The sequence below is a fragment of the Scyliorhinus torazame genome, chromosome 4 (genome assembly GCF_047496885.1).
Source record: "Scyliorhinus torazame isolate Kashiwa2021f chromosome 4, sScyTor2.1, whole genome shotgun sequence".
NCBI classification, from domain to species: Eukaryota; Metazoa; Chordata; class Chondrichthyes; order Carcharhiniformes; family Scyliorhinidae; genus Scyliorhinus; species Scyliorhinus torazame.
The window spans coordinates 7559138-7577815 of NC_092710.1; the positions used below are offsets into that span (position 1 = coordinate 7559138).

Here is an 18678-nt window from a genome sequence, read left to right on the forward strand (position 1 = left end):
AACGGGGACGCTGTGGGCAGCGAGGGAGGGGCAGAGACGGGTGGGGGTAACGGAGACGTTCTGGGCAGCGAGGGAGGGGCAGAGACGGGTGGGGGTAACGGGGACGCTCTGGGCAGCGAGGGAGGGGCAGAGACGGGTGGGGGTAACGGGGATGCTCTGGGCAGCGAGGGAGGGGCAGAGACGGGTGGGGGTAACGGGGACGCTCTGGGCAGCGAGGGAGGGGCAGAGACGGGTGGGGGTAACGGGGACGCTCTGGGCAGCGAGACGCAGAGACGGGTGGGGGTAACGGGGACGCTCTGGGCAGCGAGGGAGGGGCAGAAACGGGTGGGGGTAACGGGGACGCTGTGGGCAGCGAGGGGCAGAGACGGGTGGGGGTAACGGGGACGCTCTGGGCTGCGAGGGAGGGGCAGAGACGGGTGGGGGTAACGGGGACGCTCTGGGCAGCGAGACGCAGAGACGGGTGGGGGTAACGGGGACGCTCTGGGCAGCGAGGGAGGGGCAGAAACGGGTGGGGGTAACGGGGACGCTGTGGGCAGCGAGGGAGGGGCAGAGACGGGTGGGGGTAACGGGGACGCTCTGGGCAGCGAGGGGCAGAGACGGGTGGGGGTAACGGGGACGCTGTGGGCAGCGAGGGTGGGGCAGAGACGGGTGGGGGTAACGGGGACGCTCTGGGCAGTGAGGGAGGGCCAGAGACGGGTGGGGGTAACGGGGACGCTCTGGGCAGAGAGGGGCAGAGACGGGTGGGGGTAACGGGGACGCTCTGGGCAGCGAGGGAGGGGCAGAGACGGGTGGGGGTAACGGGGACGCTCTGGGCAGCGAGGGAGGGGCAGAGACGGGTGGGGGTAACGGGGACGCTCTGGGCAGCGAGGGAGGGGCAGAGACGGGTGGGGGTAACGGGGACGCTCTGGGCAGAGAGGGGCAGAGACGGGTGGGGGTAACGGGGACACTCTGGGCAGCGACGGGTGGGGGTAACGGGGACGCTCTGGGCAGTGAGGGAGGGCCAGAGACGGGTGGGGGTAACGGGGACTCTCTGGGCAGAGAGGGGCAGAGACGGGTGGGGGTAACGGGGACACTCTGGGCAGCGAGGGGCAGAGACGGGTGGGGGTAACGGGGACGCTCTGGGCAGCGAGGGAGGGGCAGAGACGGGTGGGGGTAACGGGGACGCTCTGGGCAGCGAGGGAGGGGCAGAGACGGGTGGGGTAACGGGACCGCTCTGGGCAGCGAGGGGCAGAGACGGGTGGGGGTAACGGGGACGCTCTGGGCAGCGAGGGGCAGAGACGGGTGGGGGTAACGGGGACGCTCTGGGCAGCGAGGGGCAGAGACGGGTGGGGGTAACGGGGACGCTCTGGGCAGCGAGGGGCAGAGACGGGTGGGGGTAACGGGGACGCTGTGGGCAGTGAGGGAGGGGCAGAGACGGGTGGGGGTAACGGGGACGCTGTGGGCAGCGAGGGAGGGGCAGAGACGGGTGGGGGTAACGGGGACGCTCTGGGCAGAGAGGGGCAGAGACGGGTGGGGGTAACGGGGACGCTCTGGGCAGCGAGGGGCAGAGACGGGTGGGGGTAACGGGGACGCTCTGGGCAGCGAGGGGCAGAGACGGGTGGGGGTAACGGGGACGCTGTGGGCAGTGAGGGAGGGGCAGAGACGGGTGGGGGTAACGGGGACGCTCTGGGCAGCGAGGGAGGGGCAGAGACGGGTGGGGGTAACGGGGACGCTCTGGGCAGAGAGGGGCAGAGACGGGTGGGGGTAACGGGGACGCTCTGGGCAGCGAGGGGCAGAGACGGGTGGGGGTAACGGGGACGCTCTGGGCAGCGAGGGGCAGAGACGGGTGGGGGTAACGGGGACGCTCTGGGCAGCGAGGGGCAGAGACGGGTGGGGGTAACGGGGACGCTCTGGGCAGCGAGGGAGGGGCAGAGACGGGTGGGGGTAACGGGGACGCTCTGGGCAGCGAGGGAGGGGCAGAGACGGGTGGGGGTAACGGGGACGCTCTGGGCAGCGAGGGAGGGGCAGAGACGGGTGGGGGTAACGGGGACGCTCTGGGCAGCGAGGGGCAGAGACGGGTGGGGGTAACGGGGACGCTCTGGGCAGCGAGGGAGGGGCAGAGACGGGTGGGGGTAACGGGGACGCTCTGGGCAGCGAGGGAGGGGCAGAGACGGGTGGGGTAACGGGGACGCTCTGGGCAGCGAGGGGCAGAGACGGGTGGGGGTAACGGGGACGCTCTGGGCAGCGAGGGGCAGAGACGGGTGGGGGTAACGGGGACGCTCTGGGCAGCGAGGGAGGGGCAGAGACGGGTGGGGGTAACGGGGACGCTCTGGGCAGCGAGGGAGGGGCAGAGACGGGTGGGGGTAACGGGGACGCTCTGGGCAGCGAGGGGCAGAGACGGGTGGGGGTAACGGGGACGCTCTGGGCAGCGAGGGGCAGAGACGGGTGGGGGTAACGGGGACGCTGTGGGCAGTGAGGGAGGGGCAGAGACGGGTGGGGGTAACGGGGACGCTCTGGGCAGCGAGGGAGGGGCAGAGACGGGTGGGGGTAACGGGGACGCTGTGGGCAGCGAGGGAGGGGCAAAGACGGGTGGGGGTAACGGGGACGCTCTGGGCAGCGAGCGAGGGGCAGAGACGGGTGGGGGTAACGGGGACGCTCTGGGCTGCCTCGGCGTTTGGAGTGCCTGAGTCAGTCCGCGGGAGCGGGAACGCGTTCCTCACTCGCCGGGATGTCAGCCTCCCACTCGGGGCATTGCCAGGATTGTGGATCGCTGTGCGCGCCTTCTCCCCGGGACACATGGTCCCCTCCCCCTTGGCAGCCCGCTGTGAGGGGCGCTTACCTGAGGGAATGAGGAAGGTGTAACCCTGCTTCAGTTCAATCCGCTGGCATTTCTCCACCTTGTCCCCGAGGAAGATGTCGCCTTGTTTCCCGGACAGCACCCAGCTCTCGTAGATCTCCAGGTTGAGGGGAGTGGGGGGGATTAGCCAGAAGATCTATGGACACAGAAAGGGAGGCAGTTACCCGAGAGTTCAGGGCCACTCACATAAACACACAAACTAGGAGGAGGCCTTTCGAACCTGCTCCCCGACTCATTACATAGCTCATCATCCAACTCAATAGCACAATGTCCCCCAGATCCTCTCATCCCCTTAACCCCAAGCGCGATATCGAACTGTTTCTCGAAAAGACACAATGTCTTAAGACCATGAGACACAGGAGCAGAATTAGGCCACTCGGCCCCTCGAGTCTGCTCCGCCATTTTCAATCATGGCTGATATTTTCTCATCCCCATTCTCCTGCCTTCTCCCCATAACCCCCGATCCCCTTATTCATCAAGAGCCTATCTATCTCTGTCTTAAAGACACTCAGTGATTTGGCCTCCACAGCCTTCTGCGGCAAAGAGTTCCACAGATTCACCACCCTCTGGCTGAAGAAATTCCTCCCCATCTCTGTTTTAGCATCAACTACTTCCTGTGGGAATGAGTTCTACAGGCCCACCACTCTCCGGGTGAAGAAATGTCTCCTTATCTCTGTCCGAAATGGTTTACCTGAATCCTCAGGCTGTGACCCCTGGTTCTGGACACACCCACGATCGGGAACATCTTCCCTGTCCAGTCCTGTTAGAATTTTATAATCTCTGTGAGATCCCCCCTCATTCTTCTGAACTCCAGCGAGAACAATCCCAACCTCGTCAATCTCTCCTCGTACGTCAGTCCCGCCATCCCAGGAATCAGTCTGGTAAACCTTCGCCGCTCTCCCTCCATAGCAAGAACATCCTTCCTCAGAGAAGGAGACCAGAACTGCCCACAATACTCCAGGTGTGGCCTCACCAAGGTCCTGTACAATTGCAGCAACACATCCCTGCTTCTATACTCGAATCCTCTCGCAATGAAGGCCAACATAGCATTAGCCTTCTTTACTGCCTGCTGCACCTGCCTGCTTACCTTCAGCGACTGGTGCACAAGGACACCCAGGTCCCGCTGCACACTCCCCTCTCCCAATTTACAACCATTCAGGTAGGAATTGACTTTCCTGTTTTTGCTTCCAAAGTGAATAACCTCACACTTGTCCAAATTAAACTGCATCTGCCATTGGTTTGCCCACGCGCTCAGCGAGCTAGCCATGCTGGCAGGGTGGCAGCAGGCAAGGAGGAGGCATCTATCCCAAGCAGTGCCTTACCTTGCCCCCTCGATGGATGTGATACCACACTGACGTGCCACCAAAGTCGATGTGAAAATCTGTGTAGCACCCTCGAACGCTCATTAAACAGTACCTACCAAGGAGGGGGGAAAAGGAGCAGTTAGGTAGAGCAGCAACCTGAATCATTGGGCACTTGGGCAGCAGCAGGGGAAGAGGGGGAAAAGAAGGTGGGGGGGGGGGGGGGGGGGGGGGGGGGGAAGAGAGAGCGAGAGAGGCGGGGAGAGAGAGCGAGAGAGGCGGGGAGAGAGAGCGAGAGAGGCGGGGAGAGAGAGCGAGAGAGGCGGGGAGAGAGAGCGAGAGAGGCGGGGAGAGAGAGCGAGAGAGGCGGGGAGAGAGAGCGAGAGAGGCGGGGAGAGAGAGCGAGAGAGGCGGGGAGAGAGAGCGAGAGAGGCGGGGGAGAGAGAGCGAGAGAGGCGGGGAGAGAGAGCGAGAGAGGCGGGGAGAGAGAGCGAGAGAGGCGGGGAGAGAGAGCGAGAGAGGCGGGGAGAGAGAGAGCGAGAGAGGCGGGGAGAGAGAGCGAGAGAGGCGGGGAGAGAGAGCGAGAGAGGCGGGGAGAGAGAGCGAGAGAGGCGGGGAGAGAGAGCGAGAGAGGCGGGGAGAGAGAGCGAGAGAGGCGGGGAGAGAGAGCGAGAGAGGCGGGGAGAGAGAGCGAGAGAGGCGGGGAGAGGAGAGCGAGAGAGGCGGGGAGAGAGAGAGCGAGAGAGGCGGGGAGAGAGAGCGAGAGAGGCGGGGAGAGAGAGCGAGAGAGGCGGGGAGAGAGAGCGAGAGAGGCGGGGAGAGAGAGCGAGAGAGGCGGGGAGAGAGAGCGAGAGAGGCGGGGAGAGAGAGCGAGAGAGGCGGGGAGAGAGAGCGAGAGAGGCGGGGAGAGAGAGCGAGAGAGGCGGGGAGAGAGAGCGAGAGAGGCGGGGAGAGAGAGCGAGAGAGGCGGGGAGAGAGAGCGAGAGAGGCGGGGAGAGAGAGCGAGAGAGGCGGGGAGAGAGAGCGAGAGAGGCGGGGAGAGAGAGCGAGAGAGGCGGGGAGAGAGAGCGAGAGAGGCGGGGAGAGAGAGCGAGAGAGGCGGGGAGAGAGAGCGAGAGAGGCGGGGAGAGAGAGCGAGAGAGGCGGGGAGAGAGAGCGAGAGAGGCGGGGAGAGAGAGCGAGAGAGGCGGGGAGAGAGAGCGAGAGAGGCGGGGAGAGAGAGCGAGAGAGGCGGGGAGAGAGAGCGAGAGAGGCGGGGAGAGAGAGCGAGAGAGGCGGGGAGAGAGAGCGAGAGAGGCGGGGAGAGAGAGCGAGAGAGACGGGGAGAGAGAGCGAGAGAGACGGGGAGAGAGAGCGCGAGAGACGGGGAGAGAGAGCGCGAGAGACGGGGAGAGAGAGCGCGAGAGACGGGGAGAGAGAGCGCGAGGGAGACGGGGAGAGAGAGCGCGAGGGAGACGGGGAGAGAGAGCGCGAGGGAGACGGGGAGAGAGAGCGCGAGGGAGACGGGGAGAGAGAGCGCGAGGGAGACGGGGAGAGAGAGCGCGAGGGAGACGGGGAGAGAGAGCGCGAGGGAGACGGGGAGAGAGAGCGCGAGGGAGACGGGGAGAGAGAGCGCGAGGGAGACGGGGAGAGAGAGCGCGAGGGAGACGGGGAGAGAGAGCGCGAGGGAGACGGGGAGAGAGAGCGCGAGGGAGACGGGGAGAGAGAGCGCGAGGGAGACGGGGAGAGAGAGCGCGAGGGAGACGGGGAGAGAGAGCGCGAGGGAGACGGGGAGAGAGAGCGCGAGGGAGACGGGGAGAGAGAGCGCGAGGGAGACGGGGAGAGAGAGCGCGAGGGAGACGGGGAGAGAGAGCGCGAGGGAGACGGGGAGAGAGAGCGCGAGGGAGACGGGGAGAGAGAGCGCGAGGGAGACGGGGAGAGAGAGCGCGAGGGAGACGGGGAGAGAGCGCGCGAGGGAGACGGGGAGAGAGAGCGCGAGGGAGACGGGGAGAGAGAGCGCGAGGGAGACGGGGAGAGAGAGCGCGAGGGAGACGGGGAGAGAGAGCGCGAGGGAGACGGGGAGAGAGAGCGCGAGGGAGTCGGGGAGAGAGAGCGCGAGGGAGACGGGGAGAGAGAGCGCGAGGGAGACGGGGAGAGAGAGCGCGAGGGAGACGGGGAGAGAGAGCGCGAGGGAGACGGGGAGAGAGAGCGCGAGGGAGACGGGGAGAGAGAGCGCGAGGGAGACGGGGAGAGAGAGCGCGAGGGAGACGGGGAGAGAGAGCGCGAGGGAGACGGGGAGAGAGCGCGCGAGGGAGACGGGGAGAGAGAGCGCGAGGGAGACGGGGAGAGAGAGCGCGAGGGAGACGGGGAGAGAGAGCGCGAGGGAGACGGGGAGAGAGAGCGCGAGGGAGACGGGGAGAGCGAGCGCGAGGGAGACGGGGAGAGAGCGCGCGAGGGAGACGGGGAGAGAGCGCGCGAGGGAGACGGGGAGAGAGCGCGCGAGGGAGACGGGGGAGAGAGAGCGCGAGGGAGACGGGGAGAGAGAGCGCGAGGGAGACGGGGAGAGAGAGCGCGAGGGAGACGGGGAGAGAGAGCGCGAGGGAGACGGGGAGAGAGAGCGCGAGGGAGACGGGGAGAGAGAGCGCGAGGGAGTCGGGGAGAGAGAGCGCGAGGGAGACGGGGAGAGAGAGCGCGAGGGAGACGGGGAGAGAGAGCGCGAGGGAGACGGGGAGAGAGAGCGCGAGGGAGACGGGGAGAGAGAGCGCGAGGGAGACGGGGAGAGAGAGCGCGAGGGAGACGGGGAGAGAGAGCGCGAGGGAGACGGGGAGAGAGAGCGCGAGGGAGACGGGGAGAGAGAGCGCGAGGGAGACGGGGAGAGAGAGCGCGAGGGAGACGGGGAGAGAGAGCGCGAGGGAGACGGGGAGAGAGAGCGCGAGGGAGACGGGGAGAGAGAGCGCGAGGGAGACGGGGAGAGAGAGCGCGAGGGAGACGGGGAGAGAGAGAGCGCGAGGGAGACGGGGAGAGAGAGCGCGAGGGAGACGGGGAGAGAGAGCGCGAGGGAGACGGGGAGAGAGAGCGCGAGGGAGACGGGGAGAGAGAGCGCGAGGGAGACGGGGAGAGAGAGCGCGAGGGAGACGGGGAGAGAGAGCGCGAGGGAGACGGGGAGAGAGAGCGCGAGGGAGACGGGGAGAGAGAGCGCGAGGGAGACGGGGAGAGAGAGCGCGAGGGAGACGGGGAGAGAGAGCGCGAGGGAGACGGGGAGAGAGAGCGCGAGGGAGACGGGGAGAGAGAGCGCGAGGGAGACGGGGAGAGAGAGCGCGAGGGAGACGGGGAGAGAGAGCGCGAGGGAGACGGGGAGAGAGAGCGCGAGGGAGACGGGGAGAGAGAGCGCGAGGGAGACGGGGAGAGAGAGTGCGAGGGAGACGGGGAGAGAGAGACGGGGAGAGAGAGGGAGGGAGACGGGGAGAGAGAGTGAGAGACGGGGAGAGAGAGCGAGAGAGAGGCGGGGAGAGAGAGAGAGACGGGGAGAGAGAGCGAGAGAGAGACGGGGAGAGTGAGCGAGAGAGAGACGGGGAGAGAGAGCGAGAGAGGCGGGGAGAGAGAGCAAGAGAGAGACGGGGAGAGAGAGCGAGAGAGACTGGGAGAGGGAGCGAGAGAGAGGCGGGGAGAGAGAGCGAGAGAGACGGGGAGAGAGAGCAAGAGAGCGGCGGGGAGTGGGAGCGAGAGAGGCGGGGAGAGAGAGCGAGAGACATACTTCCTGACTTTGGGGTACTTCATTTGAATGATAGCGTTTGTCGACTCAGTCTGCCTTTCCTTCAGATGTCGGGGCCAAATATTATCCACCCAGTCCACCAGGTCCACCTGCAGACCAGCATCAAGGGAAAACGTCAGGAGACAGCAAATCACATACAGAGGGCAGGCAGCATGTGGTGTGTCCCAACACTTGGCACAAAGGGGTGGTTAGGCTGTGGAATGGACTGTGTGAGAGTGTGGAGGAGGCAGGGTCACACAGCGAGGTGGTTAGGGTGTGGACTGTGTGAGAGTGTGGAGGAGGCAGGGTCACACAGCGAGTGGTTAGGGTGTGGAATGGACTGTGTGAGAGTGTGGAGGAGGCAGGGTCACACAGCGAGTGGTTAGGGTGTGGAATGGACTGTGTGAGAGTGTGGAGGAGGCAGGGTCACACAGCGAGGGGTTAGGGTGTGGAATGGACTGTGTGAGAGTGTGGAGGAGGCAGGGTCACACAGCGAGTGGTTAGGGGGTGTGGAATGGACTGTGTGAGAGTGTGGAGGAGGCAGGGTCACACAGCGAGTGGTTAGGGTGTGGAATGGACTGTGTGAGAGTGTGGAGGAGGCAGGGTCACACAGCGAGTGGTTAGGGTGTGGAATGGACTGTGTGAGAGTGTGGAGGAGGCAGGGTCACACAGCGAGTGGTTAGGGTGTGGAATGGACTGTGTGAGAGTGTGGAGGAGGCAGGGTCACACAGTGAGTGGTTAGGGTGTGGAATGGACTGTGTGAGAGTGTGGAGGAGGCAGGGTCACACAGTGAGTGGTTAGGGTGTGGAATGGACTGTGTGAGAGTGTGGAGGAGGCAGGGTCACACAGCGAGTGGTTAGGGTGTGGAATGGACTGTGTGAGAGTGTGGAGGAGGCAGGGTCACACAGTGAGTGGTTAGGGTGTGGACTGTGTGAGAGTGTGGAGGAGGCAGGGTCACACAGCGAGTGGTTAGGGTGTGGAATGGACTGTGTGAGAGTGTGGAGGAGGCAGGGTCACACAGCGAGTGGTTAGGGTGTGGAATGGACTGTGTGAGAGTGTGGAGGAGGCAGGGTCACACAGCGAGTGGTTCGGGTGTGGAATGGACTGTGTGAGAGTGTGGAGGAGGCAGGGTCACACAGCGAGTGGTTAGGGTGTGGAATGGACTGTGTGAGAGTGTGGAGGCAGGGTCACACAGCGAGTGGTTAGGGTGTGGAATGGACTGTGTGAGAGTGTGGAGGAGGCAGGGTCACACAGCGAGTGGTTAGGGTGTGGAATGGACTGTGTGAGAGTGTGGAGGAGGCAGGGTCACACAGCGAGTGGTTAGGGTGTGGAATGGACTGTGTGAGAGTGTGGAGGAGGCAGGGTCACACAGCGAGTGGTTAGGGTGTGGAATGGGACTGTGTGAGAGTGTGGAGGAGGCAGGGTCACACAGCGAGTGGTTAGGGTGTGGAATGGACTGTGTGAGAGTGTGGAGGAGGCAGGGTCACACAGCGAGTGTGGTTAGGGTGTGGACTGTGTGAGTGTGTGGAGGAGGCAGGGTCACACAGCGAGTGGTTAGGGTGTGGAATGGACTGTGTGAGTGTGGAAGGAGGCAGGGTCACACAGCGAGTGGTTAGGGTGTGGAGGGTGTGGAATGGACTGTGTGAGAGTGTGAGGAGGCAGGGTCACACAGCGAGTGGTTAGGGTGTGGAATGGACTGTGTGAGAGTGTGGAGGAGGCAGGGTCACACAGCGAGTGGTTAGGGTGTGGAATGGACTGTGTGAGAGTGTGGAGGAGGCAGGGTCACACAGCGAGTGGTTAGGGTGTGGAATGGACTGTGTGAGAGTGTGGAGGAGGCAGGGTCACACAGCGAGTGGTTAGGGTGTGGAATGGACTGTGTGAGAGTGTGGAGGAGGCAGGGTCACACAGCGAGTGGTTAGGGTGTGGAATGGACTGTGTGAGAGTGTGGAGGAGGCAGGGTCACACAGCGAGTGGTTAGGGTGTGGAATGGACTGTGTGAGAGTGTGGAGGAGGCAGGGTCACACAGCGAGTGGTTAGGGTGTGGAATGGACTGTGTGAGAGTGTGGAGGAGGCAGGGTCACACAGCGAGTGGTTAGGGTGTGGAATGGACTGTGTGAGAGTGTGGAGGAGGCAGGGTCACACAGCGAGTGGTTAGGGTGTGGAATGGACTGTGTGAGAGTGTGGAGGAGGCAGGGTCACACAGTGAGTGGTTAGGGTGTGGATGGACTGTGTGAGAGTGTGGAGGAGGCAGGGTCACACAGTGAGTGGTTAGGGTGTGGAATGGACTGTGTGAGAGTGTGGAGGAGGCAGGGTCACACAGCGAGTGGTTAGGGTGTGGAATGGACTGTGTGAGAGTGTGGAGGAGGCAGGGTCACACAGCGAGTGGTTAGGGTGTGGACTGTGTGAGAGTGTGGAGGAGGCAGGGTCACACAGCGAGTGGTTAGGGTGTGGAATGGACTGTGTGAGAGTGTGGAGGAGGCAGGGTCACACAGCGAGTGGTTAGGGTGTGGAATGGACTGTGTGAGAGTGTGGAGGAGGCAGGGTCACACAGTGAGTGGTTAGGGTGTGGAATGGACTGTGTGAGAGTGTGGAGGAGGCAGGGTCACACAGCGAGTGGTTAGGGTGTGGAATGGACTGTGTGAGAGTGTGGAGGAGGCAGGGTCCACACAGCGAGTGGTTAGGGTGTGGAATGGACTGTGTGAGAGTGTGGAGGAGGCAGGGTCACACAGTGAGTGGTTAGGGTGTGGACTGTGTGAGAGTGTGGAGGAGGCAGGGTCACACAGCGAGTGGTTAGGGTGTGGAATGGACTGTGTGAGAGTGTGGAGGAGGCAGGGTCACACAGCGAGTGGTTAGGGTGTGGAATGGACTGTGTGAGAGTGTGGAGGAGGCAGGGTCACACAGCGAGTGGTTAGGGTGTGGAATGGACTGTGTGAGAGTGTGGAGGAGGCAGGGTCACACAGCGAGGGGTTAGGGTGTGGAATGGGCTGTGTGAGAGTGTGGAGGAGGCAGGGTCACACAGCGAGTGGTTAGGGTGTGGACTGTGTGAGAGTGTGGAGGAGGCAGGGTCACACAGCGAGTGGTTAGGGTGTGGAATGGACTGTGTGAGAGTGTGGAGGAGGCAGGGTCACACAGCGAGTGGTTAGGGTGTGGAATGGACTGTGTGAGAGTGTGGAGGAGGCAGGGTCACACAGCGAGTGGTTAGGGTGTGGAATGGACTGTGTGAGAGTGTGGAGGAGGCAGGGTCACACAGCGAGTGGATAGGGTGTGGAATGGACTGTGTGAGAGTGTGGAGGAGGCAGGGTCACACAGCGAGTGGTTAGGGTGTGGAATGGACTGTGTGAGAGTGTGGAGGAGGCAGGGTCACACAGCGAGTGGTTAGGGTGTGGAATGGATGTGTGAGAGTGTGGAGGAGGCAGGGTCACACAGCGAGTGGTTAGGGTGTGGAATGGACTGTGTGAGAGTGTGGAGGAGGCAGGGTCACACAGCGAGTGGTTAGGGTGTGGAATGGACTGTGTGAGAGTGTGGAGGAGGCAGGGTCACACAGCGAGTGGTTAGGGTGTGGACTGTGTGAGAGTGTGGAGGAGGCAGGGTCACACAGCGAGTGGTTAGGGTGTGGAATGGACTGTGTGAGAGTGTGGAGGAGGCAGGGTCACACAGTGAGTGGTTAGGGTGTGGAATGGACTGTGTGAGAGTGTGGAGGAGGCAGGGTCACACAGCGAGTGGTTAGGGTGTGAATGGACTGTGTGAGAGTGTGGAGGAGGCAGGGTCACACAGCGACGTGGTTAGGGTGTGGAATGGACTGTGTGAGAGTGTGGAGGAGGCAGGGTCACACAGCGAGTGGTTAGGGTGTGGAATGGACTGTGTGAGAGTGTGGAGGAGGCAGGGTCACACAGCGAGTGGTTAGGGTGTGGAATGGACTGTGTGAGAGTGTGGAGGAGGCAGGGTCTCACAGCGAGTGGTTAGGGCTGTGGTGAGAGTGTGGCGGAGGGAGGGTCACACAGGGTGGAGGAGGGGTGTGACCGTGATAAGTGGGGGTGGGGAAGGTCTGTTGCTCCGCAGGGCTCCTCACCGTGGCCGGCGATGGACGATATTCTCCAGCCGTGTGTGGCTGAACTCCAGGCTGATGACGTTGTACAGTTTCTCCCTCTCTGCGGCGGGCGTCTCGTAGTACTTCACCCACTGCGCCATCGTCATCTCGATGCCCCTCTGTGTGTTGACGTCCATCACGTCGACCATCCTCCGGCTCCCTGCCCAATACCAAACAACAAAAGGTGAAGGGTCGTGGGATGGGAGAGAGAGCGCGAAGAGAGGGCGAGTGCGCTATGACCCGTGCCCGCAGCCCCTTGCACCTCTCCATCCGCCCACTTCCAAGCGGACAATGAAGTTGACGTTGTGACCTTGGAGAAAGTGTACTCACCCACGAACATCTTCACGTCATTGACACTGAAATCTGGATCTGGCATCCTGCACGAGGGAGAGAGACACAGAAAGACAGGACATCAGGCATGTGGTGAGAGAGTCCATTCAGCCGATCAACCCCGTGCTAGCTCTATCTGTGGAAGGTCTATTTTTGGATACGAAGGGTCAAATTTGCTTAACGTTGTCAAATTCCCCATCTCAGCTTCAAGCTCCGAGCAAAACTAAAAGCTGAGCTGCCTGCTACAGACTCTGCTGCCTCACAGTGCCAGGGTCCCGGGGCAGCACGGGGATTAGCACTGCTGCCTCACAGTGCCAGGGTCCCGGGGATTAGCACTGCTGCCTCACAGTGCCAGGGACCCGGGGCAGCACGGGGATTAGCACTGCTGCCTCACAGTGCCAGGGACCCGGGGCAGCTTGGGGATTAGCACTGCTGCCTCACAGTGCCAGGGACCCGGGCCAGCACGGGGATTAGCACTGCTGCCTCACAGTGCCAGGGACCCGGGGCAGCTTGGGGATTAGCACTGCTGCCTCACAGTGCCAGGGACCCGGGGCAGCACGGGGATTAGCACTGCTGCCTCACAGCGCCAGGGACCCGGGGCAGCACGGGGATTAGCACTGCTGCCTCACAGTGCCAGGGACCCGGGCCAGCACGGGGATTAGCACTGCTGCCTCACAGCGCCAGGGACCCGGGGCAGCACGGGGATTAGCACTGCTGCCTCACAGTGCCAGGGACCCGGGCCAGCACGGGGATTAGCACTGCTGCCTCACAGCGCCAGGGACCCGGGGCAGCTTGGGGATTAGCACTGCTGCCTCACAGCGCCAGGGACCCGGGGCAGCTTGGGGATTAGCACTGCTGCCTCACAGTGCCAGGGTCCCGGGGATTAGCATTGCTGCCTCACAGTGCCAGGGACCCGGGCCAGCACGGGGATTAGCACTGCTGCCTCACAGTGCCAGGGACCCGGGGCAGCACGGGGATTAGCATTGCTGCCTCACAGTGCCAGGGACCCGGGCAGCACGGGGATTAGCACTGCTGCCTCACAGCGCCAGGGACCCCGGGGCAGCACGGGGATTAGCACTGCTGCCTCACAGTGCCAGGGACCCGGGGCAGCACGGGGATTAGCACTGCTGCCTCACAGTGCCAGGGACCCGGGGCAGCACGGGGATTAGCATTGCTGCCTCACAGTGCCAGGGTCCCGGGGCAGCTTGGGGATTAGCACTGCTGCCTCACAGTGCCAGGGACCCGGGGGCAGCTTGGGGATTAGCACTGCTGCCTCACAGTGCCAGGGACCCGGGCCAGCACGGGGATTAGCACTGCTGCCTCACAGTGCCAGGGACCCGGGCCAGCACGGGGATTAGCACTGCTGCCTCACAGTGCCAGGGACCCGGGGGCAGCACGGGGATTAGCACTGCTGCCTCACAGTGCCAGGGACCCGGGGCAGCACGGAGATTAGCACTGCTGCCTCACAGTGCCAGGGACCCGGGGCAGCACGGGGATTAGCACTGCTGCCTCACAGTGCCAGGGACCCGGGGCAGCATGGGGATTAGCACTGCTGACTCACAGCGCCAGGGACCCGGGCCAGCACGGGGATTAGCACTGCTGCCTCACAGTGCCAGGGACCCGGGCCAGCACGGGGATTAGCACTGCTGCCTCACAGTGCCAGGGACCCGGGCCAGCACGGGGATTAGCACTGCTGCCTCACAGTGCCAGGGACCCGGGCCAGCACGGGGATTAGCACTGCTGCCTCACAGTGCCAGGGACCCGGGCCAGCACGGGGATTAGCACTGCTGCCTCACAGTGCCAGGGACCCGGGGCAGCATGGGGATTAGCACTGCTGCCTCACAGTGCCAGGGACCCGGGCAGCACGGGGATTAGCACTGCTGCCTCACAGTGCCAGGGACCCGGGGCAGCTGGGGATTAGCACTGCTGCCTCACAGTGCCAGGGACCCGGGGCAGCTTGGGGATTAGCACTGCTGCCTCACAGTGCCAGGGTCCCGGGGATTAGCATTGCTGCCTCACAGTGCCAGGGTCCCGGGGATTAGCACTGCTGCCTCACAGTGCCAGGGACCCGGGCCAGCACGGGGATTAGCACTGCTGCCTCACAGCGCCAGGGACCCGGGGCAGCACGGGGATTAGCACTGCTGCCTCACAGCGCCAGGGACCCGGGGCAGCTTGGGGATTAGCACTGCTGCCTCACAGCGCCAGGGACCCGGGGCAGCATGGGGATTAGCACTGCTGCCTCACAGTGCCAGGGACCCGGGGGCAGCATGGGGATTAGCACTGCTGCCTCACAGTGCCAGGGACCCGGGGCAGCACGGGGATTAGCACTGCTGCCTCACAGTGCCAGGGTCCCGGGGGATTAGCATTGCTGCCTCACAGTGCCAGGGTCCCGGGGATTAGCACTGCTGCCTCACAGTGCCAGGGACCCGGGGATTAGCACTGCTGCCTCACAGCGCCAGGGACCCGGGGCAGCTTGGGGATTAGCACTGCTGCCTCACAGTGCCAGGGACCCGGGGCAGCTTGGGGATTAGCACTGCTGCCTCACAGTGCCAGGGACCCGGGGCAGCTTGGGGATTAGCACTGCTGCCTCACAGTGCCAGGGTCCCGGGGATTAGCACTGCTGCCTCACAGTGCCAGGGACCCGGGCCAGCACGGGGATTAGCACTGCTGCCTCACAGCGCCAGGGACCCGGGCCAGCTTGGGGATTAGCACTGCTGCCTCACAGCGCCAGGGACCCGGGGCAGCTTGGGGATTAGCACTGCTGCCTCACAGTGCCAGGGACCCGGGGCAGCTTGGGGATTAGCACTGCTGCCTCACAGCGCCAGGGACCCGGGGCAGCTTGGGGATTAGCACTGCTGCCTCACAGCGCCAGGGACCCGGGGCAGCTTGGGGATTAGCACTACTGCCTCACAGCGCCAGGGACCCGGGGCAGCTTGGGGATTAGCACTGCTGCCTCACAGCGCCAGGGACCCGGGGCAGCTTGGGGATTAGCACTGCTGCCTCACAGTGCCAGGGTCCCGGGGATTAGCACTGCTGCCTCACAGTGCCAGGGACCCGGGGCAGCTTGGGGATTAGCACTGCTGCCTCACAGTGCCAGGGTCCCGGGGATTAGCACTGCTGCCTCACAGTGCCAGGGACCCGGGGCAGCACGGGGATTAGCACTGCTGCCTCACAGCGCCAGGGACCCGGGGCAGCTTGGGGATTAGCACTGCTGCCTCACAGTGCCAGGGTCCCGGGGATTAGCACTGCTGCCTCACAGTGCCAGGGACCCGGGGCAGCACGGGGATTAGCACTGCTGCCTCACAGTGCCAGGGACCCGGGGCAGCTTGGGGATTAGCACTGCTGCCTCACAGTGCCAGGGACCCGGGGCAGCTTGGGGATTAGCACTGCTGCCTCACAGTGCCAGGTCCCGGGGATTAGCACTGCTGCCTCACAGTGCCAGGGACCCGGGGCAGCTTGGGGATTAGCACTGCTGCCTCACAGTGCCAGGGACCCGGGGCAGCTTGGGGATTAGCACTGCTGCCTCACAGCGCCAGGGACCCGGGGCAGCTTGGGGATTAGCACTGCTGCCTCACAGCGCCAGGGACCCGGGGCAGCACGGGGATTAGCACTGCTGCCTCACAGTGCCAGGGACCCGGGCCAGCTTGGGGATTAGCACTGCTGCCTCACAGCGCCAGGGACCCGGGGCAGCACGGGGATTAGCACTGCTGCCTCACAGTGCCAGGGTCCAGGGGATTAGCACTGCTGCCTCACAGCGCAGGGACCCGGGGATTAGCACGGGGATTAGCACTGCTGCCTCACAGCGCCAGGGACCCGGGCCAGCTTGGGGATTAGCACTGCTGCCTCACAGCGCCAGGGACCCGGGGCAGCTTGGGGATTAGCACTGCTGCCTCACAGCGCCAGGGACCCGGGGCAGCTTGGGGATTAGCACTGCTGCCTCACAGCGCCAGGGACCCGGGCCAGCACGGGGATTAGCACTGCTGCCTCACAGTGCCAGGGACCCGGGGCAGCACGGGGATTAGCACTGCTGCCTCACAGTGCCAGGGACCCGGGGCAGCACGGGGATTAGCACTGCTGCCTCACAGTGCCAGGGACCCGGGGCAGCACGGGGATTAGCACTGCTGCCTCACAGTGCCAGGGACCCGGGGCAGCACGGGGATTAGCACTGCTGCCTCACAGTGCCAGGGTCCCGGGGATTAGCACTGCTGCCCTCACAGCGCCAGGGACCCGGGGGCAGCTTGGGGATTAGCACTGCTGCCTCACAGTGCCAGGGACCCGGGGCACCTTGGGGATTAGCACTGCTGCCTCACAGCGCCAGGGACCCGGGCCAGCACGGGGATTAGCACTGCTGCCTCACAGTGCCAGGGACCCGGGGGCAGCACGGGGATTAGCACTGCTGCCTCACAGTGCCAGGGACCCGGGCCAGCACGGGGATTAGCACTGCTGCCTCACAGTGCCAGGGACCCGGGGCAGCACGGGGATTAGCACTGCTGCCTCACAGTGCCAGGGACCCGGGGCAGCACGGGGATTAGCACTGCTGCCTCACAGTGCCAGGGACCCGGGGCAGCACGGGGATTAGCACTGCTGCCTCACAGCGCCAGGGACCCGGGGCAGCACGGGGATTAGCACTGCTGCCTCACAGCGCCAGGGACCCGGGGCAGCTTGGGGATTAGCACTGCTGCCTCACAGTGCCAGGGACCCGGGGCAGCTTGGGGATTAGCACTGCTGCCTCACAGCGCCAGGCACCCGGGGCAGCTTGGGGATTAGCACTGCTGCCTCACAGCGCCAGGGACCCGGGGCAGCTTGGGGATTAGCACTGCTGCCTCACAGCGCCAGGGACCCGGGCCAGCACGGGGATTAGCACTGCTGCCTCACAGTGCCAGGGACCCGGGGCAGCTTGGGGATTAGCACTGCTGCCTCACAGCGCCAGGGACCCGGGCCAGCACGGGGATTAGCACTGCTGCCTCACAGTGCCAGGGACCCGGGGCAGCTTGGGGATTAGCACTGCTGCCTCACAGCGCCAGGGACCCGGGGCAGCTTGGGATTAGCACTGCTGCCGCACAGTGCCAGGGTCCCGGGGATTAGCATTGCTGCCTCACAGTGCCAGGGACCCGGGCCAGCTTGGGGATTAGCACTGCTGCCTCACAGTCCCAGGGACCCGGGGGCAGCACGGGGATTAGCATTGCTGCCTCACAGTGCCAGGGACCCGGGGCAGCACGGGGATTAGCACTGCTGCCTCACAGTGCCAGGGTCCCGGGGATTAGCATTGCTGCCTCACAGTGCCAGGGACCCGGGCCAGCTTGGGGATTAGCACTGCTGCCTCACAGTGCCAGGGACCCGGGGCAGCACGGGGATTAGCACTGCTGCCTCACAGTGCCAGGGACCCGGGGCAGCACGGGGATTAGCACTGCTGCCTCACAGTGCCAGGGTCCCGGGGATTAGCTTTGCTGCCTCACAGTGCCAGGGACCCGGGCCAGCTTGGGGATTAGCACTGCTGCCTCACAGTGCCAGGGTCCCGTGGATTAGCATTGCTGCCTCACAGTGCCAGGGACCCGGGCCAGCTTGGGGATTAGCACTGCTGCCTCAGTGCCAGGGACCCGGGGCAGCACGGGGATTAGCATTGCTGCCTCACAGTGCCAGGGTCCCGGGGATTAGCACTGCTGCCTCACAGTGCCAGGGACCCGGGGCAGCACGGGGATTAGCACTGCTGCCTCAGTGCCAGGGGACCCGGGGCAGCACGGGGATTAGCATTGCTGCCTCACAGTGCCAGGGTCCCGGGGATTAGCATTGCTGCCTCACAGTGCCAGGGACCCGGGCCAGCTTGGGGATTAGCACTGCTGCCTCACAGTGCCAGGGACCCGGGGCAGCACGGGGATTAGCACTGCTGCCTCACAGTGCCAGGACCCGGGGGCAGCACGGGGATTAGCACTGCTGCCTCACAGTGCCAGGGTCCCGGGGATTAGCACTGCTGTCTCACAGTGCCAGGGACCCGGGGCAGCACGGGGGATTAGCACTGCTGCCTCACAGTGCCAGGGACCCGGGGCAGCACGGGGATTAGCACTGCTGCCTCACAGTGCCAGGGTCCCGGGGATTAGCATTGCTGCCTCACAGTGCCAGGGACCCGGGGCAGCACGGGGATTAGCACTGCTGCCTCACAGTGCCAGGGTCCCGGGGATTAGCATTGCTGCCTCACAGTGCCAGGGGACCCGGGGCAGCACGGGGATTAGCACTGCTGCCTCACAGTGCCAGGGTCCCGGGGATTAGCATTGCTGCCTCACAGTGCCAGGGACCCGGGCCAGCTTGGGGATTAGCACTGCTGCCTCACAGTGCCAGGGTCCGGGGATTAGCATTGCTGCCTCACAGTGCCAGGGACCCGGGGCAGCACGGGGATTAG

At 64.5% G+C, this 18678-nt stretch overlaps 1 protein-coding gene across 1 annotated transcript in view; it reads right to left on the reverse strand.

Moving 5' to 3' along the window:
• Positions 1-18678, reverse strand: part of LOC140411275 (lysine-specific demethylase 2A-like) — a 274485-nt gene that overhangs the window by 137980 nt on the left and 117827 nt on the right. The window contains 6 exon segments of the mRNA XM_072500397.1: positions 2819-2972; positions 4159-4252; positions 7871-7977; positions 8027-8093; positions 11937-12114; positions 12285-12331. Of these exon segments, the coding sequence (XP_072356498.1) occupies positions 2819-2972; positions 4159-4252; positions 7871-7977; positions 8027-8093; positions 11937-12114; positions 12285-12331 (647 nt within the window).